This window comes from Callithrix jacchus, chromosome 5 (genome assembly GCF_049354715.1).
Source record: "Callithrix jacchus isolate 240 chromosome 5, calJac240_pri, whole genome shotgun sequence".
Classification (NCBI taxonomy): Eukaryota; Metazoa; Chordata; class Mammalia; order Primates; family Cebidae; genus Callithrix; species Callithrix jacchus.
The window spans coordinates 94486384-94514251 of record NC_133506.1 but is presented as its reverse complement, the minus strand read 5'-3'; the positions used below and the strand labels follow the sequence as shown (position 1 = coordinate 94514251).

Here is a 27868-nt window from a genome sequence, read left to right as displayed (position 1 = left end):
GCACTCCAGCCTGGGTGATCGAGTAAGACACCATCTTAAAAAAAAAAAAAAGATACAAACCACAGTGCTTCAAAAATGAAAGATAAATTTAAGAAAAAAAATCTGTAATCAGATCAAGTTTATTCATATATTCACAAACTACTGTCTACCATGCTCCAGGCTGTGCCAAGAAAGCAAAATAGAAGGACTGTCCTGTCCACAGGAGCCCAAAGTCTCAAGGAGAAAAAGACAAGTCAACCTAGGTAAGCACAGGATAGTAAGGGTTAACAGGGAAACTACATGTGACACAGCAAGAAGTCTTGCTTTAAAGTTATTAAAATGAAATGTGGCCTGGATGCAGTGGCTTATGTCTGGAATTCCAGCACTTAGGCAGGCAGAGGCAGAAGGATCTCTTGAGCCCAGGAGTTTGAGATGTGCCTCGAAATAAGCAAGACACCATTCTCCACAAAAGGTGGCAGGGGGTGGGGGAAAGAAACAAAGAAATGTAGAAGGTTTTTTTTTTCTTTAATTTTTATTTTTTTTTCTTTTTTAAAAAACGGGGTTTCACCATGTTGGTCAGGCTGGTCTTGAACTCCTGACCTCAGGTGATCCACCCGCCTTGGCCTCCAAAGTGCTTGGATTACAGGTGTGACCCACCATGCCTGGCCGAAATGTAGAAGGTTTTTTTTGTTTGTTTGTTTAAAAAAAAAAGGCATTTCAGTGCAAAAGAGGCCTGATAGGACAGGATATGTTTGGGGAATCTACAAGTAAGTTCAGTATCGTTAGAAGTGGTTAGAGATTAGGCTACAGAAGTAGGTAAAGGCCATGAAATGGAAGGCCTGGGCACTTAGACAAAGGTGCTGGAATCTGATCTTAGAGGCAAAGAATAAAGGTTGAGATGAGTGAAATGAACAAACCTTGGCTTTATGAAAGACACGTCTAGTAGCAGTATGGAGTTTTAGGAAAGAAATGAGACTAGTTAGGAGGCTAGTATAATAAACCAAGTAAGAAGATCTGTAAGAAAATGAAGGTAGAAAAAAAGAAAAAAGAAAAAAAAAAGATGAAAATGAAGGTAGAAAAAAATGAAAGGCTGGCCAGGTGCGGTGGCTCATGCCTGTAATCCCAGCACTTTGGGAGGCTGAGGCAGGCAGATCCCCTGAGGTTGGGAGTTTGAGACCAGCCTGACCAACAGGGAGAAACCCCATCTCTACTAAAAAAACAAAATTAGCCAGGTGTGGTGGTGTATGCCTGTAATCCCAGCTACTCGGGAGGCTGAGGGAGGAGAATTGCTTGAACCCAGGAGGCGTAGGTTGCAGTCAGCTAAGATCCTACGACTGCACACCAGCCTGGGCAACAGAGCAAGACCCTGTCTCAAAAAAGTTTTTAAAAGGCTGGGCACAGTGGCTCACACCTGTAATCCCAGCACTTTGGGAGGCCAAGGAAGGCAGATCACGATGTCAGGAGATCAAAACCATCCTACCCAACATGATGAAACCCCATCTCTACTAAAAATACAAAAAAAATGTGCTGGGCATGGTGGCACATGCCTGTAGTCCCAGCTACTCAGGAGGCTGAGGCAGGAGAATTGCTTGAACCCAGGAGGCAGAGATTGCAGTGAGCCAAGATGGCACCACTGTACACAAGCTGGGCAACAGTGTGAGACTCTGACTCAAAAAAAAAAAAAATGAAAAAAATGAAAGGCTAGAATACATAATTTGCATTTGCTAACAAACTAGATATGAGAAGAAATGATGATACCTTCATTTCTGCACAAGAAATAGGATAGATAATGGTGTCATTCAATATCAGCAAATGGAAATGAAAAAGTTTTGGGAAAGCAATGCCCTATTTTCGACATGCTAAGTATCAGTTCCAGGAAGTTACCATGGAAAGCAAATACACAGGTTATTGGTTGCAACATTATCTGTGAAAGTGAAACACTGGAAACAGCCTAAATGCTCAAACATAGGATATCGGCTAAAAACCTATGGAATCTACACAACAAACAAAGCTATAAAAGTAAGAAAAATCTCTCTGAAAACAAAGTGCAAAAGAGTATTTAAAAGTACAACAGCATGGATACTATGCTATCTTTTGCACAAGAAAGGGGAAATGAGAATATATAATATGTATCTTCTTATACCTGCAAAAATGAAGACAACTAAGATAAACTAAAAGCTAATAATCATGGAAAGGAAGGAAAAGCAGTAAGACTTTTGAGTTTACCTTCTGAGTAAAATCTTAATGGTTTTATCATCCATTCTTTTCTTTCCTAAATCACATATGACTGTAATTATAAAATGCAGATTTTTACTTTTGAACCATATTAATGTTTCATAAATTCCAAAAATAAAGTCAACAAGAATGAAGGGTGGAAAGTAAAACTGAGTACAATAGCAATACATAAATTTAATTGACTATTACACTAATAACTTTATCACAGTAAGAGAAAAAAGATAATAAGAGAAAAAGATATTTAAGTAACTTTAGACTGCACACCCTTAGTGGCCTATACGTAAGACACAAAAAACTGCAAAGAAATCTTAAATCAAACTTGGTAGGTTTGTAGCTGGAAATACTATTAGTATTATAATTTTCATTATGCACACATAATACAACTGAACAAATGTTGAGCATTGATGTTTTACCAGAGTTCTCACTGCAGAATAAAAGGATATTTAAATATGAACTGAGGAAAGAGGAACCCTATGGAACTGGACTAGAATTAGGGCTATCAACACAAAGCCATGATTTTAAACAAAAACAGGGTGGGCATGGTGGCTCATGCCTATAATCCCAACACCGTGGGAAACTGAGGCAGGTGGATCACCATGTTGGCCAGGAGTTTGAGACCAGCCTGCCCAACATGTGAAACCTCATCTCTACTAAAAATACAAGAATTAGCCAGGCATGGTGGTGCGCACTTGAACTCCTAGTTACTCTAGAGGCTGAGGCACGAGAATCGCTGGAACCCAGTAGGCAGAGGTTGCAGTGAGCCAAGGCAGCCTGGAGTCCAATGCTGTAGTGAGCCATGATCATGCCACTGCACTCAAGTCTGGTAAACAGAAGAGGTCCTGTTTTTGCCAGGTACAGTGGCTCACCCCTGTAATCCCAGCACGTTGGAAGGCTGAGGCAGGAGGATCACTTGAGCCCAGGAGTTTGAGACAACCCTGGACAACACAGTGAGACCCTGTCTCTACAAAAAATACAAAAATTAGCCAGGTGTGGTGGCACATGCCTATAGTCCCTGTTATTGAGGAGACTGGGGTGGAAGGATTGCTTGAATGTGGGAAGCGAAGATTAGAGTGAGCTGAGATTGTGCCACCGTGCTCCAACCTGGGTGACAGAGTGAGACCCTGTCTCGAGAAAAAAAAAAAAAAAAAGAGGTTGGGCATGGTGGCTCACCCCTGTAATCCTAGCACTTTGGGAGGCTGAGGTGGGTGATTACAAGGTCAAGACCAGCCTGGCCAACACAGTAGAAATCACCCATCTCTACTAAAAATACAAAAATTAGCTAGGTGTGGTGTCATGCACCTGTAATCCCAGCTACCTGGGAGGCTGAAACAGGAGAATTGCTTGAATCTGGGAGGTGGAGGTTGCAGTGGGCCAAGACCACGCCATTGCATTCCAGCCTGGGCAACAGAGTGAGACTCCATCTCAAAAAAAAAAAAAGAAGAAGAATTTTAAAAAGGGAGCATAAAAAATCTTCTTTACAGAAGAATGACAATATAGAAAAAATAGAAAAGTCTCCATTTCATAATCACTATAGTAATATTTGATTTGGGCAAGAAACAATGCAGATAAAACCATTAAGTAAAGATTATTGTGGGACAGGATATTCACATAGCTTCTATCATTCCGTAGATTACTTGTTAATTACAAAAAGGAAAAAGAGGCCAGACACACTGGCTCACGTCTGTAATCCCAATACTTTGTGAGGCCGAGGCGGGTGGATCACTTGAGGTCAAGGAGCTCGAGACCCGCCTGGACAACATGGCAAAACCTCGCCTCTAACTAAAAATACAAAAATTAGCTGGGTGTAGTGGCAGGTGCCTGTCATCCCAGCTACTCAGGAGGCTGAGACAGGAGAATCACTTAAACCCAGGAGGCGGAGGTTGCAGTGAGCCAAGATTGCACCACTGTACTCTAGCCTGGGCAAGAGCCAGACTCCATCTCAAAAACGAAACAATACAAAAATAAAAGGAAAAAGGCATGTATACAATGGACAATCTGGTGGACACCATCTTAACCAAGTAATCAAATTCAACGTCACCAAATAATGGGATGAATTGACATAATATGCCTTCTGAGCCCTTGCACTGAGAACACACAGCACCTATATAACACTCTTGCAAAAGTGTTTAACCTATTTAAAATCTAGAAGTATTTTCATAAGGAAACAATGAAACAAACTCAAATCAATAGATACTCTGAGGAACAACTGGTCTGGACACTTCAGAACATGTCAATGTCGTGAAAGAAAAAAAATGGGTAGCAAATGGCTCTAGAGTAAACTAAGGAGACAGGACAATTCAATACAATGTGAGATCCTTGAAGAAACCCTGGATATTAAAAACAAAAAAGTTATAAAGAACATTACTGAGACAAATAAGAATGTTTGACTATGCACTACGTATTATAAAACAGTATTATATGTCAATGTTAAATTTCCCAGGCATAATCAGTTATATCGTGGTTATGTATAAAAATATCCTTATTTTTTTTAAAAAAGTCCCCTACGTAAGTTAAGAAAAAAAAAGGTCAAAAAAAAAAGGTGGGGGAGAAAAATGCCCTTATTGCCAGGCATGGTGGCTCATGCCTGTAATCCCAACACTTTGGGAGGCTGAGGTGGATGGATCACGAGGTCAGGAGTTCAAGACCAGCCTGGCCAACATGACAAAACCCCGTCTCTACTAAAAAAACAAAAAAAATTAGCTGGGCATAGTGGCACGCACCTGTAATCTCAGCTACTTGGAAGGCTGAGGCAGAAGAATTGCTTGAACCTGGGCGACAGAGGTTGCAGTGAGCCGAGATCACGCCACTATACTCTAGCCTGGGTAACAGAGCGAGACTCTTGTCTCAAAAAAAAAAAAAAAAAAAGAAGGAAAAAAAAGAAAAATTAGTAAAGTAGAATCATAGCAATAAAAGGAACAGAGTTTCAAAATGCTGTGGTCAGCAGCATCAAGTGCAAAAGAGAGTTAAATTAAGGATGAATTCAGTAAAGACAATTGGATTCAGCAACTGGGAAGTCAATGATGACCTAGGGTACAGGAGCTTCATTGAAATAGTAGAGTCAGGCTGGGTGTGGTGACCCAAACCTGTAATCTGGCACTTTCGGAGGCCAAGGAGGTGGATCTCAAGGCCAGGAGTTCAAGACCAGCCTGGCCAACATGGTGAAACCCCATCTTTACTAAAAATACAAATATTAACCAGATGTGGTGGCATGTGCCTGTAATCCCAGCTACTCAGGCGGCTGAGGCATGAGAACTGCTTGAACCTGGGAGGCAGAGGTGGCAGTAAGCCGAGACAGGGCCACTGCACTCCAGCCTGGGTGACAGGGCAAGACTCTAAAAATCACAAAAAACGAAAAAATAGAATTAGGCATGGTGACATGTGCCTGGAGTCCCAGCTACTTGGGAGGCTGAGATGAGACGGTTGCTTGAACTCAGGAGTTGGAAGCTGTAGTGTATTATGATCACATCTAAGAACAGCCATTGCACTCCAACCTGGTCAACCTAATGAGATTGTCTCTTAAAAAAAATAGAATCACAGTCAAAATACAGTAGTGAAAAAAAGAATAAAACGTGTGAAAAAAGGAATGGTAGGCCGGGCGTGGTGGCTCACACCTGTAATCCCAGCACTTTAGGAGGCAGAGGCGGGAGGATCACCTGAGGTCAGGAGTTCAAGACCAGCCTGGCCAACATGGTGAAACTCTGTCTCTACTAAAAATAAAAAATTAGCTGGGTGTGGTGGCACTCACCTGAAGTCCCAGCTACTCAGGAGTCTGGGGCAGGAAAATCGCTTGCAACTCGTGAGGCAGAGGTTGCAGTGAGCCAAGGTTGCACCACTGCACTCCAGCCTGGGCCACAAGAGCAAAACTCTGTCTCAGAAAAAAGAAAAAAGGAATGGTAACGTGGACTCTACTTCTCAAGAAGTTCAGCTATGAAGAGGTAAAGAGGGTGTTAGCTACAGGAAGACCTCATGTGAAAGAAGGTTTTGTTTAGCTAAATATGGTAGAGGCACGAATATATTTAAATAAAGAGGATGAAAACAGAGAAGATAAGCGACAAAGTAATGTCTCTGAATAGGCAGAAAGAGATGGTATCCAAAACACAGAGAGGAATTAGCCTTGGAAAGGAGTAGACACACAATACACTAAGACCAGAGAATGAAGGAAGTCAAATAATTGCAGATTAACATGGTGTTGGGTTAGGTACTAAAATAGAAAATCAAGGCCGGGTGCAGTGGCTCACACTTGTAATCCCAAGTGTGATTTTGGGAGGCCAAGACAGAGGGACTGCTTGAGCTCAGGAATTGGACACCAGCCTGGCCAACATGGTGAAACCCCGTGTCTACTAAAAATACAAAAATTTGCTGGGCATGGTGATGCACACCTGTGATCCAGCTATTCTGGAGGGTAAAGGCAGGAGAATTGCTTGAACCCAGGAGGCAGTGAGCCGAGATTGCACCACTACACTTCAGTTAGGGTGACAGAAACTTCATCTCAAAAAATCAAAATAATAAAATAAAACAGGAACTCAAAGGAAATCACATTGGACAGGCTTAAGTAGAAAGAGAGACACTTGGCTAAAAAACGTAGAGGGGCTGATAGGAGGGGCTCCAAACAGTTGTAGAGAATGTTAGGATTTACCTAAGGATATGCAGAAAAACTACTGGAAAGTGCTTAGGGTCCAAGTGAGTTGGGGTCATAGAGTTTTCGCAACAGCAATCTATAGGTTTGTGTGATTTCTGCTAGTAATGCTAGTAGCTGAGATACAGCAATAAAGGTGCACTGACAAGTGAGCTGATGCAGATGAGGGCTTTCCTGAACACAAGGTCAATGGGGTTAGCAACTGATAAAGTGGCTGATTTTGCCCATAAGGCTGGATTCAGAATAAAGTGAAATAAGAAGGGGTCTAAGAGCTTGAGAAAAAAAAACAGAAAAGTTAAAGAACTAAAGGGCTAGGGCCAAAAAACAGGCACTGTATGAATCAAGTAAGTCAAAAGTGAGAAATTTACTGTTCTATGAAAGCACAGTATCTCAGAGGTGGAGACTATCTTTGGCCAAAGGTTCTAAAATGTACAGTGGGAGGCGAACTAATGCCATGGGCAATAGTATTTTGCTTCTACAGTATATTTTTGTTGCAACTGGTGGAGTCAGGTGATGGCTGTTGATAGTCTTTTCCTCACTATTCCACTCTAAGCAAATACCTGAATGGTACCATTCCTAGAAGAAGTGAACAGCCCCAGGAGAACTAATAAATCCAGACAGAATGTCCAGATTTAAACAACTCACTTCAGGGGACACCTGGTTCTACTCTGATTTCATCCTAAAGGCTGGGGGAAGAGTATATTCTTACCACACACTCAGGTCAGAGGGGTTAGTACTCTGCCTTCAGGATAATTAAAATCAGAAGGATGGAACTCAAAGGGAGCCTACAGTCATCTTACTTGGGGATTTAGGAATGAAAGCCCTGGACTTAACCCTAGTAATCTCTTTACTTTCATTATTTTTGCTGTGAACTTGCTTTCAAGGACAACAAGGAAGGAGACAGTATCAGATCCTCTAGCCAGGATCAAGAAAAGAAAGCCAAGAATGGGAAATAACGGCAACCAAGCAAAAGCAGAGGCAAACAACTTAGGTACTAGATCCCTGGGTCCCAAAATGAGGCCTGACACTTAGCAGTAGTTAAGTCTACGGATTTCCCAATATACCACCCCCACCCACCATGAGTGGAGGAAAAAAACCAACTCTTTTTTTCACTAGATAACTGTGCCAAAAACATATTTTAACCAAGATCTAATTATGCCTAATATGGTCAGGACTGATTATCCGATATAAATAACACAACACAAGGAATTAATCACTTGAATCCTGACCAGAAGCTGGGTGCAATGGCTCACACCTGTAATCCCACCACTTTAGGAGGCTGAAGTGGACAGATCACTTGGGGTCAGGAGTTCAAGCCCAGCCTGGCCAGTATGGTGAAACCACGTCTCTACTAAAAATACAAAAATTAGCCAGCTGTGGTGGTGGGTGCCTGTAGTCCAGCTACTTGGGAGGCTGAGGCAAAAGAATCACTTGAACCCAGGAGGTGGAAGCTGCTGTGAACCAAGATCACGCTACTGCACTCCAGCCTGGGCAACACAGCAAGACTCAAAAAAAAAAAAAAAAAAAAATTAGCAAGAAGATAAGGACCAAAGTTTTACAAGTCTTATAATTTTCTTAAAAGTCATTTCAATTGGCCAGGTGCGGTGGCTCATGCCTATAATCCCAGCACTTTGGGAGGCTGAGGCAGGTGGATCACGAGGTCAAGAGATCAAGACCATCCTGGTCAACGAGGTGAAACCCCGTCTCTACTAAATATACAAAAATTAGCTGGGCATAGTGGCGCATGCCTGTAATCCCAGCTACTCAGGAGGGTGAGGCAGGAGAATTGCTTGAACCCAGAAGGCAGAGGTTGTGGTGAGCTGAGATCGTGCCATTGCACTCCAGTCTGGGTAACAACAACGAAACTCTGTCTCAAAAAAAAGGTCATTTCGATTATCTTTGAACGTAATTCTTCACTGGAACTTTTGCTTTAAGACAGTAGAGGCCAGGCACAGTGACTCATGCCTGTAATCCCAAAACTTTGGGAGGCCAAGGACGGTGGATCACCTGAGGTTTAGCAGTTCAAGACCAGCCTGGCCAACATGGCAAAATCCCGTCTCTACTAAAAATACAAAAATCAGCTGAGTGTGGTGGCGGGGCCTATGATCCCAGCTACTTGGAAGGTTGAGGCAGGAGAATCACTCAAACCCAGGAGGCGGAGGTTGCAGTGAGCCAAGATTGCACCATTGCACTCCAGCCTAGGTGACAAGAGTGAAACTCTGTTTTAAAAAAAAATAAAAAAGAAAGTGGAATCTTTCCAGTAGTCAATTCCAAACAACAAGAACAAGAAAATAGCTGGGCACAGTGGCTCACGCCTGTAGTCCCAGACTTTGAGAAGCCAAGGCAAGCAGATCATGAGGTCAGGAGATCGAGACCGTCCTGGGTAACATGGTGAAACCCCGTCACTACTAAAAATATAAAAATTTGCTGGGCGTGGTGGCAGGTGCCTGTAGTCCCAGCTACTTGGGAGGCTGAGGCGGAAGAACGCTTGAACCCAGGAGGCAGAGGTTGCAGTGAGCCAACATCATGCCATTGCACTCCAGCCTAGGCAACAGAGCGAGACTTTGTCTCAAAAAAAAAGAACAAGAAAACAAACACACACATAATGTATCAGTAAAACTAGAAGACATGTGGAACTCCACAATTGAAAAGAATGGGGATAAAGCACTGGTCCATGATGTAGCAGAGTGGAGTAAGATCAAACCTAAGTGCCTGCACAAAAGAAGTTGAATTTAACCTAAGTGCCTGCAAAGGGGAATACACAAGAAGCTGAATCTATCTACAGAACCCTGGCAAGGTTATAACATTAGAGGTAAAATTAAAAGGAAGGGAAAAAATTAGAGGAATTGGAGACTACAGAAGGCAGAAGGTAAAGGGATAAAAACAGGGAGATCATCTGCAAGTCTGTATAAGGAACAGACAGACCAAGAAGGTTTCCATCTCAATACTAAGTCAAAGAACTAACCCTAGGGACAAAAAAAAAAAAAAAAAAAGAAATATCTCTGGGACCAAAAAAGAAAAAGAAAAAGAAAAAAAAAGCGAAAGCTTAGATACACAGAGTAAAATTATCTACAGTATCTACACTAATGTAAAAACTCAAGTTTAGTGAAAACCCACGTATTGAGGGTGAGATCTCCATCTCTCACTCAGCACAAGAATGCTTTTTCCAGGCAAAAGAATGGAGGATTTAGGGCCAGGTACATTAGCTCATGCCTGTAATCCCAGCACTTTGGGAGGCTCAGGCAGACGGAGCAGGAGGTCAGGAGTTCAAGACCAGCCTGGCCCATCTCTACTAAAAATACAAAAAAAAAAAAAAAAAATTAGCTGGGCATGGTGGCATGTGCCTGTAATCCCAGCTACTCAGGAGACTTAGGCAGGAGAATCGCTTGAACCTGGGAGGCAGAGGTTGCAGTGAGTCGAGATTGTGCCACTGCACTCCAGCCTGGGCAACAGAGTGAGACTCTGTCTCAAAAAAAAAAGAACGGAGGATTTTTCTTAGCAATAACTGATCCTCCCCAGAAGAAAAGATCTACAGACACAGTTTTTTTTTTTTGAGTTCAACTCTTGTTGTCCAGGGTGGAGTACAATGGTGCAATCTCAGCTCACTGCAACCTCACCTCCCAGGCTCAAGTGATTCTTCTGCCTCGACATCCAATGAGCTGGGATTACAGGAGTGCACCACCACATCTGGCTAATTTTTGTACTTGTACTAGAGACCAGGTTTCACCATGGTGTGCAGGCTCCATGGTGTGAGCTTTTGAACTCCTAACCTCAGGTGATCCACCTGCCTTGGACTACAAGCATGAGTCATTGCACCCGGCCCTACAGACACTATTATTTAAAGTTCTTGGTCAAGTGCCAGCTAACTACTTGACTCCGCTGCAGAGAAGTTTATAGAACTTCTGATCAGTTTTTCAGAGTTCTACTCTTAAATACAAATAACAGCGCCGGGCGCAGTTGATGGATTATTGAAGCCTAGGCTGGCACATCACTTGAGGTCAGGAGTTTGAGATCAGGCCAGACAACATGGCGAAACCCTGTCACTACTAAAAAGGCAAAAATTAGCCAGGCATGGTGGCGTAGGCCTCTAATCTCAGCTACTTTGGTGGCTGAGGCATAAGAATCGCTTGAACCCAGGAGGCAGAAATTGCAGTGAGCCAAGACTACACCACTGCACTCTAGCCTAAACAACAGAGCACGACTCCAACTTAAAAAAAAAAAAAAGAATAATTAATGACATCAGACATCTAAGGAAGGCCTTTAACATGGAACAAAGTGACTAAAACTGACCAAATCAGTCAAAGAAAACAGGAACTCAAAAAAAGAACATGCATACAACAAAAGAACAATTCAAATAATTATAATTAAAAATCTCAGAGAGGTGAGCATGGTGGCTCACACCTGTAATCCTAGCACTTTGGGAGGCCGAGGTGGACAGATTGCCTGAGGTCAGGAGTTCAAGACCAGTCTGGCCAACATGGTGAAACCCCATCTCTGCTAAAATTACGAAAATTAACCAGGTGTGGTGGCGCGCCTGTAGTTCCAGCTACTCAGGAGGCTGAGGCAGAAGAATCGCTTGAACCTGGGAAGCAGAGGTTGCAGTGGGCCGAGATCATGCCACTGCACTCAAACCTGCATGACAGACTGAGACTCTATCTCAAAAAAATAAATAAAATTAAAAATAAAATAAGATATGGTACTCATAAAACAGGTTGCTATAAAACAAAAACAACAGGAAGAATTCTGGAGAATCACAAATACAACAGCTTTAAAAAAATCAGTAGAAGAAAGTAAACAGTAAGATAAAGAAATGGAAACGTTAACAAAATAAGAAGAATTAGATGATCAGTCCAGGAGATCCAACATCCAACAAATTGCAATTCCAGGAAGAGAAAACAGTGGGAAGGAAATTATCAGAGAAATCACATAAAAAAATTTCCTAGAACTGAAAGACTAAAGCTTTAAAATTAAAAGAATAAAAATAGGCTGGGCACAGTGACACATGCCTGTAAACCCAGCACTTTGGGAGCGAAAACAGAAGAACCGCTTGAGGCTATGAGTTCCAGGCCAGCCTGGGAAACACAGCAAGACCTCAACTTTACGAAACATTTTTAAAATGAACTGGACATGGTGGCATGCATCTATCGTCCTGGCTACTCAAAAGTTGAAGCAGAAGGATCACCTGAGCCCAGGAGTTAGAGGTTACAGTGAGGTATAATCACACCACCTCACTTCAGCCTGGGAAACAGACTGAGACCGTGTCTCTTAAAAATAAATTAATTAATTAAATAGGTTGGGTGTGGTGGGTGATACCTGTAATCCAATCCCAGCACTTTGGGTGTCCAAGGCAGATGGATCACTTGAGCCCAGGAGTTCAATACCAGCCTGGTCGACATGGTGAGTGCCCATCTCTACATTTTTCTACTAGCCAGGACTGGTGGTACCACATGCCTGTGGTCCCTGGTACAGCTACTCAGGAGACTGAGGTGGGGGAATAGCTTAAGCCCAGGAGTTTGAGGCTGCAGTAAGCTATGACTGCGTCACTTGCACTCCTAAGTGACAGGGCATGACCCTGTCTCAAAACTAACTAAATAAAAGTAATAACAGAAGTCAAAGCAAGACACATTACTATAAAAATTTAGATCAGAAATAGAGAAAATCTTAAGTATTTCCACAGAAAAAAGCCATGTGTAAAGGACTGGGAATCAGAATGCCAAAGGGGTTCAACAGAAACCCTCAAATATAGAAGAAAATGGTGCAAAATTCTAAGTGAAAATAATCTTCAAATCTAGTAATATACCCAAAATAAATATAAACATAAAGAAATTCTCAAATATGCAATATGGATACTTTTGATTATAAATGCATCTTTATATTTTCTCCCTTTGGAGGCCACTAGTATAGTCACCAAACAAGGTCATAAACTAAGAAAAAGGAGAAAAAGGAAGATATGGAATTCAGGAAACAAAAGATCCAACACTGAAGGAGACAAGAGAATTCCAAGGATTGTACTGAAGAAGGAGTACAGTCATAACAATTATGACTAAAGAGCTACCAGCTACCAGTCTAGATGAGAACAGGTGGATAGAAAGCTCCTAAGATATGCCTTTGGAAAATAAATGGAACTAATAGATTACCTTGTAAGTCTGATCAAAGACTTACCTTATAAGTCTGATGACTGAAAGGTGTTTTACAAAGTTGTTGGAAGGTATCAGAGGACAATAGTAGATTCAGAGAAAGCAAAGCAAAAGGTGGTAAAAAGGGGATAAAGGAGTATGAAGTAAACAAAATTAAAATCCTTAACTCTCATAAAATAAAATAAATACAGCCAGGTGCAGTGGCTCATGTCTCCAATCCCAGCACTTTGGGAGGCCGAGGCAGGTGGATCACCTGAAGTCAGGAGTTTAAGACCAGCCTGGCCAACATAGTGAAACCCTGTCTATAAATAAAAATACAAAAATTAGCCAGGCATGGTGGTGTGTGCCTGTAATTCCAGCTACTAAGGAGGCTGAGGCAGGAGAATCTCTTGAACCCAGGAGGTGGAGGTTGCAGTGAGCCGAGATTGCTCCACTGCACTCCAGCCTGGACAACACAGTGAGACTCCATCTCAAAAAAAAAAAAAGGGGACAGCAGTACATGTTTATTACTTAGAAATAAGGAGGAGACCAGAAACAGCAAAGAGTTACCTCAGCAAAGAATTATAAGAGCTCTCTTTTCCATCTTCACGAAACAGAAATAAAATAGGAATAACAGTAATGAAACATACCTAACATTCTAAGAGGTATTATAACTGTGTTAGAAAAAACTTCTTTTTTCTATAAGAGACTGGGTCTTGATACATTGTTCAGACTACCCTTGAACTCCTAAGCTCAAGCAATCCTTCTGCCTCAACCTCCCAAGTAACTGGAACCACAGGTGTGCATCACTGTACCTGGCTTAAGATACTTTTTTTTTACTGCAAATTTTAGGCCAAAATGTGACAGCAATTAAAAATATGGTGTGATCACTTCTCGGCCTTTTGGCTAAGATCAAGTGTAAAAACATGGTGTGAGAGGACTAAAAAGGGGGAGTGGAAATCACCTTTTTAAGCACCTTCATGGCAAATATTTTCCCAGTATTTGCTCCTGTTACTTTTCGTACTTGAAAAACCTGGATTAAAAAAAAGTGTGTGTTATTCAAAGGCAAACTATGTCAGTCACACTCCCTTAATTCCTAGTTATCAGAAACATATGTCATGGCAGTTTATATTATAAAAACTATGTGCAAAAATGATCAGCCAAAAGAACAGACCACATTAATGATCATGACTTTCCTGTTTGTTCTGCTGCCATCTGGTGGTAACGTTGGACAATGACCATCTAATAATAAACAGTTACTTTATATTAATATACAAAATCCTACTTAGAACAAGCCATAAACAGTGCTCCCAGAAGCATAATACCACCTTAAAAATTATAAAATATTTCATAAATTTTTCCAAGGGTGCCACTGTTCTTGCTGCATATAAGACTATTTAAAAATAGTTGACAGGAAATTACTGTTTACCTACTACTTAAAATAGCTAGTAATTATATTTGGCCCTCTGAATCTACAGGTTCAGCAGCCACCAATTCAACCAACTGCAGAATGAATATGCTTGGGGGAGCGAGGCGAGGTGACTCACCCTTGCAATCCCAGCACTTTGGGAGGCCAAGGTGGGTGGATTACAAGGTCAGGAGTCCAAGACCAGCCTGGCCAACACAGTGAAACCCCGTCACTACTAAAAATACAAAAATTAGCTGGGCATGGTGGCAGGTGCCTTTAATCCCAGCTACTTGGGAGGCTGAGGCAGGAGAATCGCTTGGACCCGGGAGGTGGTGGTTGCAGTGAGCTGAGATGGCGCCACTGCACTCTAGCCTGGATGACAGAGCCAGACTCTGTCTCAAAAAAAAAAAAAAAAAAAAAAAAGAAAGAAAGAAAATATTTGGGGGAAAAAAATCAATAAACACCACAAACAATAAAAAATATATATATATATATATATACGGCAGGCACGGTGGCTCATACCTGTAATCCCAGTACTTTGGGAGGCCAACTCCCAAAGGCAGATCACCTGAGGTCAGGAGTTCCAGACCAGCCTAACATGATGAAAACCCTTCTCACTGGCCGGGCGCGGTGGCTCACACCTGTAATCCCAGCACTTTGGAAGGCCGAGGCGGGTGGATCACAAGGTCAAGAGATCGAGACCATCCTGGTCAACATGGTGAAACCCCGTCTCTACTAAAAATACAAAAAATTAGCTGGGCATGGTGGCGCATGCCTGTAATCCCAGCTACTCAGGAGGCTGAGGCAGGAGAATTGCCTAAACCCAGGAGGTGGAGGTTGCGGTGAGCCAAGATCGCACCATTGCACTCCAGCCTGGGTAACAAGAGCGAAACTCCGTCTCAAAAAAAAAAAAAATAACTTCTCAACTAAAAATACAAAAATTAGCTGGGCAGGGTGGTGTGTATCTGTAATCCCAGCTACTCAGGAGGCTAAGGCAGAGAATTGCTTGAACCTGAGAGGCAGAGGTTGCAGTGAGCTGAGATCACGCCACTGCACTCCAGCCTGAGGGAAAGAATGAGACTGTGTCTCAAATAATAAAATAATAAAGTATATGGGAGGATGTGAATAGCTTAATGCAAATACTATGCCATTTTATATAAGGCACCTAAACATCAGCAGATTTTGTTATCTGCAAAGGTCTTGGAACCACTCTCCTATACCGAAAGACAACTATAAACATGGTCATGCAAAACTTAAAATATGTGAGCCTCAAAGTGCATGTGTTGCACATTCAGGATAATTAAAATATATTAGAATGTGTTCTTAAGCACAAAAATAGACTACAAATATTTACTATGGAAAATTTACACTACACAATAGCAAAAATAGTTCTTAAAACTTAATCCTAACCAAGTTGTTATCTAAATTCTATCTTTTGATGGAGAATAGATTGGTATACCTTTTTTTCTTTGTTTCTTTTTGAGACAGAGTCTCGCTCTGTCGCCAGGCTGGAGTGCAGTGGCATGATCTTGGCTCACTGCAACCTCCGCCTGCCAGGTTCAAGCGATTCTCTGGCCTCAGCCTCCTGAGTAGCTGGGATTACAGGCGCTCACAACCACACCCAGCTAAGTTTTGTATTTTCAGTAGAGATGGGGTTTCACCATATTGGCCAGGATGGTCTTGATCTTCTGACCTTGTGATCCACCTGCCTCGGCCTCCCAAAGTACTGGGATTACAGCGTGAACCACCACGCCCGGCCAGCTTGGTATAAATTTTCTTGGGCAGAACTCATAAAAGTGACATCTTAAGTCTTGGGAAAAACTGTGAAACTAAGTAGTTTTCTTCTCTCTTTTTATCTTCCTTCAGCTTCCCCAACTCTACTGCTCTAGACAACCAGTTTCAATTAAGGTCTCAGTAACAGATAACAAGTTAAAGTGCCATGCCTCTTGTAAGCAAGAAGGGGTTTATTTTTAAAGAAGATACCATGTAATCAAAGTAAAAAATGAACCCTCTAATAATAGACTTTGCCTGGTACAACTGCCTCTTTATTTATTCTACAAATATTGATTAAGTACCTACTATGTCTCAGGCTTTTACATGTGTGGTGGTATCAAGAGAAGGGAAAACCGAACTTCTATATATCCCTCAAACAAACCAGCTAAGTGGTCAAGATCACAGCCTTTGCTGACAGCTGACAAAGACTGAAGATGACTGCTGGAACCAAGGTATAAAAATCAATCTAGTCAAGACGGACAACAGCTATCATTTCAAAAACATTGCCTACCTTTCCATAGCCCCCTTTACCAAGTACCCGAAGTAGCTCAAAACATTCCGGTCTGATTTTTTCCGGCCCTCTGTTCACACTAGTTTCTGAGATTTCAAATTTCTCACAATGTTCCATGCCACTGGGAAGAAAAGCAAAACCCAAGGTAAATTTGCAGGAAGTTATATTACTTTCAGCATATAGTCAAGAAAAAGGAGAAAGAGAATGTAATCTAATTAAGGGAAAGGAAAAAAAGTATATGCCAGCAAATTTATTATCTGTGCTCTAAACAACCTGAACAGCAGGTCAAGATTAGGGTGGCCTGATTATTGTTTACCTCCTTGTTCACAGAATGTGCAATCAATTATTTATTTATTTTTTAAATGTTTATTTTATGTACAAAGACGTATCATGGTTTTTCATTGGGTAGATGCCTTGGATAATCCATTCAAGGAAGATCACTTAGTCCAATTTAATGAAACCTGTATCCTTCCTGTACTGATGGAAACGCTGGCAGCACATATTGCGGCTGTATTTCTGGATCAGATCTTGCCAGTTTGAGTAGATGCAACAAAAAAAGAACCCTGATTGAATTTTCATGGGTGACTCCAGTACAGCTGCTGGTGACCCATCTTGCTCTTAGGAGTGCAACGAAGTAAAAGAAGACAATCATTTATTTTCATAAGCATCAAGCACCCCAAAACTAAGGTAAGTTAGAACAAATTTATTAAGTTGGCAGAGGAAAAAAGTCTAGTTATTCAAATTTAGTTCATTCAAAATATCTTTGAAATTAGGTATTATCCAACGTCATTTGGCAACGTCAGCAGAAAATCTGGGATCTTTCCAAAACTACCCAATTAGTTCACATCATGGCACAAAACTTGTTGCTAACACACTCATCCATGCAGCTTCTATGTCCATTTTTCCAAGTTATTAGCTTGATTTAAAGAATCCAACAGGCATGGTGGCTCATGCCTGTAATCCCAGCACTTTGGGAGGCTGAGGTGGGTGGATCACTTGAGGTCAGGAGTTCAAGACCATCCTGGCCAACGTGGTAAAACCCTGTCTCTACTAAAAATACAAGAATTAGCTGGTGTGGTGGTACACGCCTGTAGTGCCAGCTACTTGAGAGGCTGAGGCAGGACAATTGCTTGAACTCAGGAGGCAGAGGTTGCAGTGAGCCAAGATTGCACCACTGCACTCCAGCCTGGGTGACAGAGGGAGACTCTGTCTCCAGAAAAACAAAAATAAAGACTCCAAAAGGGGTAGCTATTGTCTCTGTCATTTAAATGGTTTCTGCATGAGTGAACTATCTTCTCACTCTCCTCCTATACCAAGGCTTTTTATTTGAGAGTACAATACAGAGCAGATTAATCACCATACTCACCTAATGGAGCTTGTCTAAAATGACTTAAGAGTACATGAATTTCTTTCCTTTTTTTTTTTGAGAAAAAGTCTTGCTCTGTCACCCAGACTGGAGTGTAGTGGTGCAATCTTGGCTCACAGCAGCCTCTACTTCCTGGGTTCAAGCTATTCTCTTGCCTCAGTCTCCCCAGTAGCTGGGGTTACAGGTGCCTGCCACAATGCCTGGCTAATTTTTGAATTTTTAGAAGAGACAATGTTTCACTATGTCGGCCAGGCTGGTCTTGAACTCCTAACATCAAATAATCTGCCCACTCTGGCCTCCCAAAGTACTGGGGATTATAGTTGTGAGACACCATGCCCAGCCAGACTGCATGAATTTCTGTTTGAATGACGGTATAAATCTGTTTGTATATTAAAGCAAAACATAAAAGTATTTGACTTTTTGAGGCATTTCTACAAATTTTTGTCAATAAAAGGTTAAAAACATGGCTCTCTATATTCAACTAAAAACTCAGATTCATACTCAGTACTCTGAATTTGAAATAATGTCTTTTCCTCAAAATCCATATATAATCTCAAAACTCTGATAGGTTATAATATTGATCAGATTTTAGTGCCAAATTCAATACATCAAGTTGATAAATATAACTACATATTTAAGAACAGGTTACTGGAATCACATGATTGCTATGTAATAGAACTGATATAACCTACTTGTAAGAAAGACAGCACAATGAAAATCTCTTCATATAAACTTACAGTTCATATGGTCCAACTCCCCCATGGTCCATGCTTTCATTTAACTGACCCTGAAAAATATGTTAAAGTTTCAGAAATAATCTCATAAACATAAAATTTGAAAGTTTAATTCTTTGTCTCAAAACTAAAAGAGAATGAATGAAATAAACCAGCCTAACCGTTCTCTATACTTCAACAACAGGTAAATATGGTGATGAACAAAAATCAAGTACACACTCAACACTATGGGAATTTCACTCTCAATTATTTTACAAATAGAGATGAAGTCTCTCTATGTTGCCCAAACTGGAATATAGTCAGTAGCTATTCAGGAGTATGATCACAGCACACCACAGGCTTAAACTCCTCAAGTGATTCTTCTGCCTCAGTGTCCCAAGTAGCTGGGACTATAGGCACCCAGCTTTTTCTTTTTTGGCTTTTTCTTTTTTGAGACGGAGTCTCACTCTGTCACTCAGGCTGCAGTGCAGTAGTGCCATCTCGGCTTACTGTAACCTCTGCCTCCTGGTTCCAGTGATTCTCCTGCCTCAGCCTCTCGAGTAGCTGGAACTACAGGCGTGTGTCACCAGGCCTGGCTAATTTTTGTATTTTTAGTAGAGACGGGGTTTCACAAGTTAGCCAGGCTGCCCTCGAACTCCTGACCTCAGGTGATCAGCCCACCTCGGCCTCCCAAAGTCCTGGGATTACAGGCATCAGTCACCACACCTGGCCCCGGCTTTTGCTTTTAATTTTATATGATAACTAAACTATAAAGGCTACTCATCAATAATCAAAAAAATAAAACCAAGTGAATTTTCCTTCAAAATATACATTTATCTATTCAAAAATGTGTATTTTGTGTATTGTGTATTATGAAACTAAAGGCACTACATACTGAATATGACTTAACAAATCAAATGACTTATACAAAGTGCTATTTTGATGTCCTTTTGATACAGAATAACATAATACTATAAACTAAGCCTAAAGTACCCACAACTAGTCTATTTATTCTGACCACAGAATAAATGGGTGTAAAATTTAAATAACCTTCTTTATATTAGCAACGAACAACTCCAAAATGAAATGAAGATAACAACTCCATTCATAATATCATCAATAAGAAGTATCTTAGAAAAAATTTATATCAGGTACAGTGGCATAAATACTTTGGGAAGCCAAGGCGGGAGGATCACTTGGAGTTCAAGATCAGTCTGGACAACATAGTAAGATCTACAAAAAATAAAAATAAAAATCATCTGGGTATGGTGGCACACACCTGTAGCCCCAGCTACTTAAGAGGCTGAGGTGGGAGGATTGCTTCAGTACAAGAGATCAAGCCTGCAGTGTGCCATGATTGCGCCACTGTATTCCAGCCTGGGCAACAAAGTGAGACCCTGTCTCAAAAAAAAAAATTTAACCAAAGTATAAGACTTATACACTGAAAACTATAAAATATCGCTGAATAAAATTAAAGATGACCTAAATAAATGGAAAGGTATCCCATGTTTATAGATCAGAAGATTTAACATTAAGATGGCAATACTAACCAAACTGGTCACAGATTCAACAGAATCCTATCAAAACCCCATGTTTCTTCCTTGCAGAAATTGGCAAGCTGATTCTAAAATTCACACAAAAATACAAGGGACCAGCTAGGTGCAGTGACTCACGCCTATAATCCCAGCACTTTGGGAGGCCAAAGCAGGTGGATCACCTGAGGTGGGGAGTTCAAGACCAGCCTGACCAACATGGAGAAATGCCATCTCTACTAATAATACCAAATTAGCAGGGTGTGGTGGCAATGTCTGTAATCCCAGCTACTCAGGAGGCTGAGGCAGGAGAATTGCTTGAACCCAGGAGGTGGAGGTTGCAGTAAGCCGGGGTCATGCCATTGCACTCCAGCCTGGGCAACAAGAGTGAAACTCCATCTCAAAAAAAAAACAATAAAATTCGAGCTGAGTGCAGTGTTGCACGCCTGTAGTCCCAGCTATTGAGGAGGTTGAGGCAGGATAATCACTTGAGCCTGGGAGTTCCACTCCAGCCTAAGTAATGTAGTGAGACCCTGTTTCTTAAAAAAAAAAAAAATCCTCCCAACAGCTGAGTACAGTGGCTCATACTTGTAATCCAGCACTTTGGGAGGCCAAGGCAAGGGAATCAGCTGAGGTCAGGAGTTCAAGACCAGCCTGGCCAATGTAGTAAAATCCCGTCTCTACTAAAAATACAAAAAATTAGCTGGGCATGGTGGTGGATGCCTGTAATCTCAGTTGCTCAGGAGGCTGAGGCCAGAGGATCGCTTGAACTCAGGAGGCGGAGGCTGCAGTGAACAAAAGATCATGCCATTGCACTCCAGCCTGGGCAACAAGAGCAAAACTCCATCTCAAAAAGAAAAAAAATCCTCCCAAAACACAGCAAGAAAATAAAATTCTTAGAAGAAGTATAGGAGGGAGTAAATCTTCATGATCCTGGGGAAGGCATAGTTTCTTATATACCTTCTCAAAGGCACAAACAATTTTTAAAAATCAATAAACTGATTTACTGAAAACATAAAACCTTTACATGTCAAAAGACACCAACACGGCCGGGCGCGGTGGCTCAAGCCTGTAATCCCAGCACTTTGGGAGGCCGAGGCGGGTGGATCACGAGGTCAACAGATCGAGACCATCCTGGTCAACATGGTGAAACCCCGTCTCTACTAAAAATTACAAAAAATTAGCTGGGCACGGTGGTGCGTGCCTGTAATCCCAGCTACTCAGGAGGCTGAGGCAGGAGAATTGCCTGAACCCAGGGGGCAGAGGTTGCAGTGAGCCGAGATTGCGCCATTGCACTCCAGCCTGGGTAACAAGAGCAAAACTCCGTCTCAAAAAAAAAAAAAAAAACGACACCAACACCATCAAGAAAGCAAAAAGAGGCCTGGGCATAGCGGCTCATGCTTGTAATCCCAACATTTTGGGAGGCTGAGGTTGGCATATCTCTTGAGCTCAGGAGTTTGAGACCAGCCTGAGCAACATGACAAAACCTGAGCTGGGGAAGTGCAACTGGCTGAAGGAGCCACGATTTTACCCCCTCAGCACTCCGGTTCAGATACTGCACTTCTCCCATGGTCATTGCAACCCACAGTCCAGTAGAACGCTGCCGGGCGGAAGAGTGGAAAAGCGCTACAAGTTCAAGTTACCGACACAGATCTGAGCAACAGCTCGGGGGCCCGCGCCGGGAGTTGTCAGCATAGATCTGGGCAGAAGCACTGACTAGCACTGAGAGCGTCTATGGGTCAGATCTACCTGCCCCCAAGAAAGAGAGAGCGATGAAAGCAGGGAGACAGGTCATACGGCTTGGCAGGTCCCACCTCCACAAGACCAGCAAACTGAAGCCCTCTCACTTGAGAGTTCCGTGAGGGGAAGGATGTCTGCCATTGCAAAGGTGGATCTAATCTCACCCCTATAAACAAAAGCCAGAGGAAGCCTACACAACAGCAGGGCTGAGTCTGAGGCCACCCAGCAGTGCCTCTGCAGGCAAACAAGGGACAAACTGCCTCCTCAAGCGGCTCCTGACCCCTGAATAACTAAAAACACACCACACTAGGAGAGCTCTGGCTGACACCTAGGGGGAGTACACTTCTGGGACCAGAGGAAAGATCAGGCAGCAATCCTCACTACTCTGCACCCCACCGCCGAGGGTGATTCCCAGGCAAGAAGGTCTAGAATGGACCTCCAGCAGTCATATAGCAGAGGAGCCTGACTGTTAGAAGAAAAACTAAAAAACAAAAAGAAATAGCTTCAACATCAACAGGAAGGACATCCACTCAGAGACCCCATCTAAAATCACCAACTTCAAAGATCAAAGGTAGATAAATCCACAAAGATGGGAAGAAACCAGTGCAAAAAGGATGAAATCATCAAAGACCAGAATGCCTCTCCTCCTCCAAGGAACAAGGGAACTCCTCACCAGCAAGGGAACAAAACAGGATGGAGAATGAGTTTGACGAATTGACAGAAGCAGGCTTCAGAAGGTGGGTAATAACAAACTTCTCTGAGCTAAAGGAACATGTTCTAACCCAATGCAAAGAAACTAAAATACTTGAAAAAAGGTTACACGAAATGCTAACTAGAATAGCCAGCTTAGAGAAGAACATAAATGACTTGATGGAGCTGAAAAACACAGCGTGAGAACTTCACGAAGCATACACAAGTTTCAATAGCCGAATCAATCAAGCAGAAGAAAGGTTATCAGGGATTGAAGATCAACTCATTGAAATAAAACAAGAAGACAAAATTAGAGAAAAAAGAGTGAAAAGAAATGAAAAAACCTCCAAGAAATATGGGATTATGTGAAAAGACCTAATCTATACTTGATTGGTGTACCTGTATGTGATGGGGAGAATGAATCCAAGATGGAAAACACTCTTCAGGATGTTATCCAGGAGAACTTCCCAACCTAGCAAGGCAGGCCAACATTCAAATCCAGGAAATACAGAGAATACCACAAAGATACACCTCAAGAAGAGCAACCCCAAGGCACATAATCATCAGACTCACCAGGGTTGAAATGAAGGAAAAAATGCTAAGGGCAGAGAGAGAAAGGTCGGGTTACCCACAAAGGGAAGCCCATCAGACTCAGAGTGGATCTCTCAGCAGAAACCCTACAAGCCAGAAGAGAGTGTCTTGTAGGGTTTCATTATCCTTAAAGAAAAGAACTTTCAACCAAGAATTTCATATCCAGACAAACTAAGCTTCATAAGAGAAGGAGAAATAAAATTCCTTATGGACAAGTAAATGCTGAGAGATTTCATTACCACCAGACCTGCCTTACAAGAGCTCCTGAAGGAAGCACTTAACAGCAAAAGGAACACCCAATATCAGCCACTGCAAAAACATACCAAATGGTAAAAACCAACAACACAATGAAGAAACTGCATCAACTAACGGGCAAAACAATCACCCAGTAACAAAATGGCAGGATCAAAATCACACATAACAATATTAAACTTAAATGTAAACGGCCTAAATGCCTCAATCAAAAGACACAGACTGGCAAACTGGATAAAAAGTCGGGATCCATCAGTGTGCTGTATTCAGGAGACCCACCTCACATGCAAAGACACACATAGACTCAAAATAAAGGGATGGAAGAAGATATACCAAGCAAATGGACTGCAAAAAAAGCAGGGGTTGCAATCCTAGTCTCTGATAAAATGGACTTTAAACCAAGAAAGATCAAAAGAGACAAAGAAGGGCATTACATAATGGTAAAAGGAACAATGCAACAGGAAGAGCTAACTATCCTAAACATATATGCACCCAATATAGGAGCACCCAGATACATAAAGCAAGTTCTTAATGATCTACAAAGAGACTTAGACTCCCGCACAATAATAGTGGGAGACTTTAACACTCCACTGTCAACAGTGGACAGATCAATGAGACAGAAAATCGACAAGGATATCCAGGACTTGAATGGAGATCTTGACCAAGTGGACCTAATAGACATCTACAGAACTGTCCACCCCAAATCCACAGAATATACATTCTTCACAGCACCATATCACACTTACTCTAAAATTGACCACATAATAGGAAGTAAATCACTCCTCAGCAAATGCAAAAGAACAGAAATCATAACAAACAGTCTCTTAGACCACTGTGCAATCAAGTTAGAACTCAAGATTAAGAAACTCACTCAAAACTGCACAACTACATAACTACATGGAAACTGAACAACTTGCTCCTGAATGACCACTGGATAAACAATGAAATGAAGGCAGAAACAAAGATGTTCTTTGAAACCAACAAGAACAAAGACACAACATACCAGAATCTCTGGGATACATTTAAAGCAATGTCTAGAGGGAAATTTATATATATATAAATAAATGCCCACATGAGAAGCGAGGAAAGATCTAAAATTGACACCCTTTAGTCAAAATTGAAAGAGCCAGAGGAGCAAGAGAAAAAAAAACTCAAAAGCTAGCAGAAAACAAGAAATAACTAAGATCAGAGCAGAACTGAAGGAGATAAAGACACAAAAAAAACTCTTCAAAAAAAAAAAATCAAAAAACCCAGGAGCTGGTTTTTTGAAAAGATCAACGAAATAGACAGACTGCTAGCCAGACTAATTAAAAAGAAAAGAGAGAAGAATTGAATAGATGCAATAAAAAATGATAAAGGGGATATCACCACCAATTCCACAGAAATACAAACTACCATCAGAGATTACTACAAACAACTCTATGTACATAAAACAGTAAATCTGGAAGAAATAGATAAATTCCTGGACACTTGCACTCTCCCAAGACTAAACCAGGAGGAAGTTGAAACCCTGGATAGACCAATAACAAGGTCTGAAGTTGAACAGCAATTAATAGTCTACCAGCCAAAAAAAGTCCAGGTCCAGAGGGGTTAACAGTCGAATTCTACCAGATGTACAAAGAGGAGCTGGTACCATTCCTTCTGAAACTATCCCAAACAATACAAAAAGAGAGAATCTTCCCTAACTCATTTTATGAGACCAACATCATCCTGATGTTGGCAGAGACACAACTAAACCTGGCAGAGACACAACTAAAAAAGAAAACTTCATGCCAACATCCATGATGAACATCGATGCAAAAATCTTCAATAAAATATTGGCAAACCAAATGCAACAACACATAAAAATCTTATCCATCATGTTCAAGTAGGCTTCATCCTGGAATTGCAAGGCTGGTTCAACATGAGCCAATCTATAAACATAATCTATCACATAAACAGAACCAAAGACAAAAACCACGATTATCTCAATAGATGCAAAGAAGGCCTTCAACAAAATTCAACAGCCCTTTACGCTAAAAACCCTCAATAAACTAGATATCAATGGAACGTATCTCAAAATAATAAAAGCTATTTACAACAAACCCACAGCCAATACCATACTGAACAGGCATAAACTGGAAGCATTCCCTCTGAAAACTAGCACTAGACAAGGGTGCCCTCTTTCATGACTCCTATTCAATATAGTATTGGAAGTTCTAGCCAGAACAATCAGGCAAGAAAAAGAAAGAAAGGTATTCAATTAGGAAAGGAGGAAGTCAAACTGTCTCTATTTGCAGACAACATGATTGTATATTTAGAAAACTCCATCGTCTCAGCCCAAAATCTCCTTAAACTGATAAGCAGCTTCAGCAAAGTCTCAGAATACAAACTCAATGTGCAGAAATCACAAGCTTTCCTATACACCAATACAGACAAACAGAGAGCCAAATCATGAGCGAACTCCCATTCACAATTGCTACAAAGAGAATAAAATACCTAGGAATACAACTAACAAAGGATGTAAAGGACCTCTTCAAGGAGAACTACAAACCATGGCTCAAGGAAATAAGATATTGTGAATATCAGGGCCAGACACAGTGGCTCACGCCTGTAATCCCAGCACTTTGGGAGGCTGAGGCGGGTGGATCACAAGGTCAAGAGATCGAGACCATCCTGGTCAACATGGTGAAACCCCGTCTCTACTAAATATACAAAAAAAAATTAGCTGGGCATGGTGGCACGTGCCTGTAATCCCAGCTACTCAGGAGGCTGAGGCAGGAGAATTGCTTGAACCCAGGAGGCGGAGGTTGCAGTGAGCCGAGATCGCACCATTGCACTCCAGCCTGGGTAACAACAGTGAAACCCTGTCTCAAAAAAAAAAAAAATCTGGAGACAACAGATGCTGGAGAGGATGCAGAAAAACAGGAATACTTTTACACTGTTGGTGGGAGTGTAAATTAGTTCAACCATTGTGAAAGACAGTGTAGCAATTCCTCAAGGATCTAGAAACAGAAATTCCATTTGATCCAGGAATCCCATTACTGCGTATATACCCAAAAGATTATAAATTGTTCTATCATAAAGACACATGCACACATATGTTCACTGCAGCACTGTTTACAACAGCAAAGATCTGGAACCAACCCAAATGCCCATCAATGATAGACTGGACGAAGAAAATGTAGCACATATACACCATGGAATACTATGCAACCATAAAAAATGATGGGTTCATGTCCTTTGTAGGGACACAGATGAATCTGGAAACCATCATTCTCAGCAAACTGATACAAGAACAGAAAACCAAACACTGAATGTTCATAGGTGGGTGTTGAACAATCAGAACACATGGCCACAGGGAGGGGAACATCACACAGTGGGGTCTTTTGGGGGGTGGGGAGCTAGGGGAGGGACAGTGGGGGACAGGAAGGTTGGAGAGGGATAACACTGGGAGAAATGCCGGATGTAGGTGATGGAGGGATGGAGACAGCAAACCACCATGGCATGCGTGTACCTATGCAACAGTCCTGCAAGATCTGCACATGTACCCTAGAACTTAAAAGTACAATAAAATAAAATAAAATAAATAAGCAAAATAAAATACCTGAAGAAAAAAAAAAAAACCTGGTCTCTACAAAATTAGCCAGTAATAGTGGCACACACCTGTAATCCCAGCTGCTCAGGAGGATGAGGTGGGAGAATTGCTTGAGTCCAAGAGGATGAGGCTGCAGTGAGCTGAGATTGTGCCCCTCCAGCCTGGGTGACAGAGTGAGACCTTGTCTCAAAAAAAATAAAAAATAAAAAGTTTGGGCATGGTGGCTCAGGCCTGTAACCCCAGCACTTTGGGAGGCCAAGGTACGTAGATCATCTGAGGTCAGGAGTTTGAGATCAGCCTGGCCAACATGGCAAAACCATGTTGGCCTAAAACTCCACTAAACTACTAAAAGTACAAAAATTAGTCCAGTGTGATAGCAGGCACATGTAATCCCAGCTACTCAGGAGGCTGAGGCAAGAGAATTGCTTGAACCCAGGAGGCAGACGTTGCAGTGAGTGGAGATGGCACCACTGCACTCCAGCCTGGGCAACAGAGCAAGACTCCAACTTAAGAAAATGTGTATATATTTATTTATTTATTTATTTAATTTATATATATACACACACACACACACACACACACACACACACACACATAATTACTACAACTCAATAATAAAAAGATAAATAGGCCAGGCACAGTGGCTTATCCTTGTAATCCCAGCACTTTTGGGAGGCCAAAGTGAAAGATGGCTTGAGGCCAGGAGTTCGAGATCAGAACTCCAAAGTGAGATCTTGTCTCTAAAATAA

The 27868-nt window shown here is 41.7% G+C and overlaps 1 protein-coding gene across 13 annotated transcripts in view; it reads right to left on the bottom strand.

Annotated features, from left to right (window-relative positions):
- Nucleotides 1-27868, bottom strand: part of RPS6KB1 (ribosomal protein S6 kinase B1) — a 61521-nt gene that overhangs the window by 24323 nt on the left and 9330 nt on the right. For 5 of the 13 annotated variants that reach the window (XR_013535707.1, XM_035300681.2, XM_035300679.3 and 2 more), the window contains exons 2-5: nt 27188-27280; nt 18762-18811; nt 16659-16779; nt 13931-13999 (exon numbers count right to left, since the gene is read on the bottom strand). Coding sequence is in view for 11 of the 13 variants with exons in the window: in XM_035300681.2 (XP_035156572.1) it covers nt 13931-13999; nt 16659-16779; nt 18762-18811; nt 27188-27280 (333 nt within the window). In the remaining 2 variants the exon portion in view is untranslated. The remainder of the gene's footprint in view (nt 1-13930; nt 14000-16658; nt 16780-18761; nt 18812-27187; nt 27281-27868) is intronic. The other 8 variants (XR_013535708.1, XM_008996966.5, XM_002748178.6 and 5 more) reach the window with 3 other exon arrangements.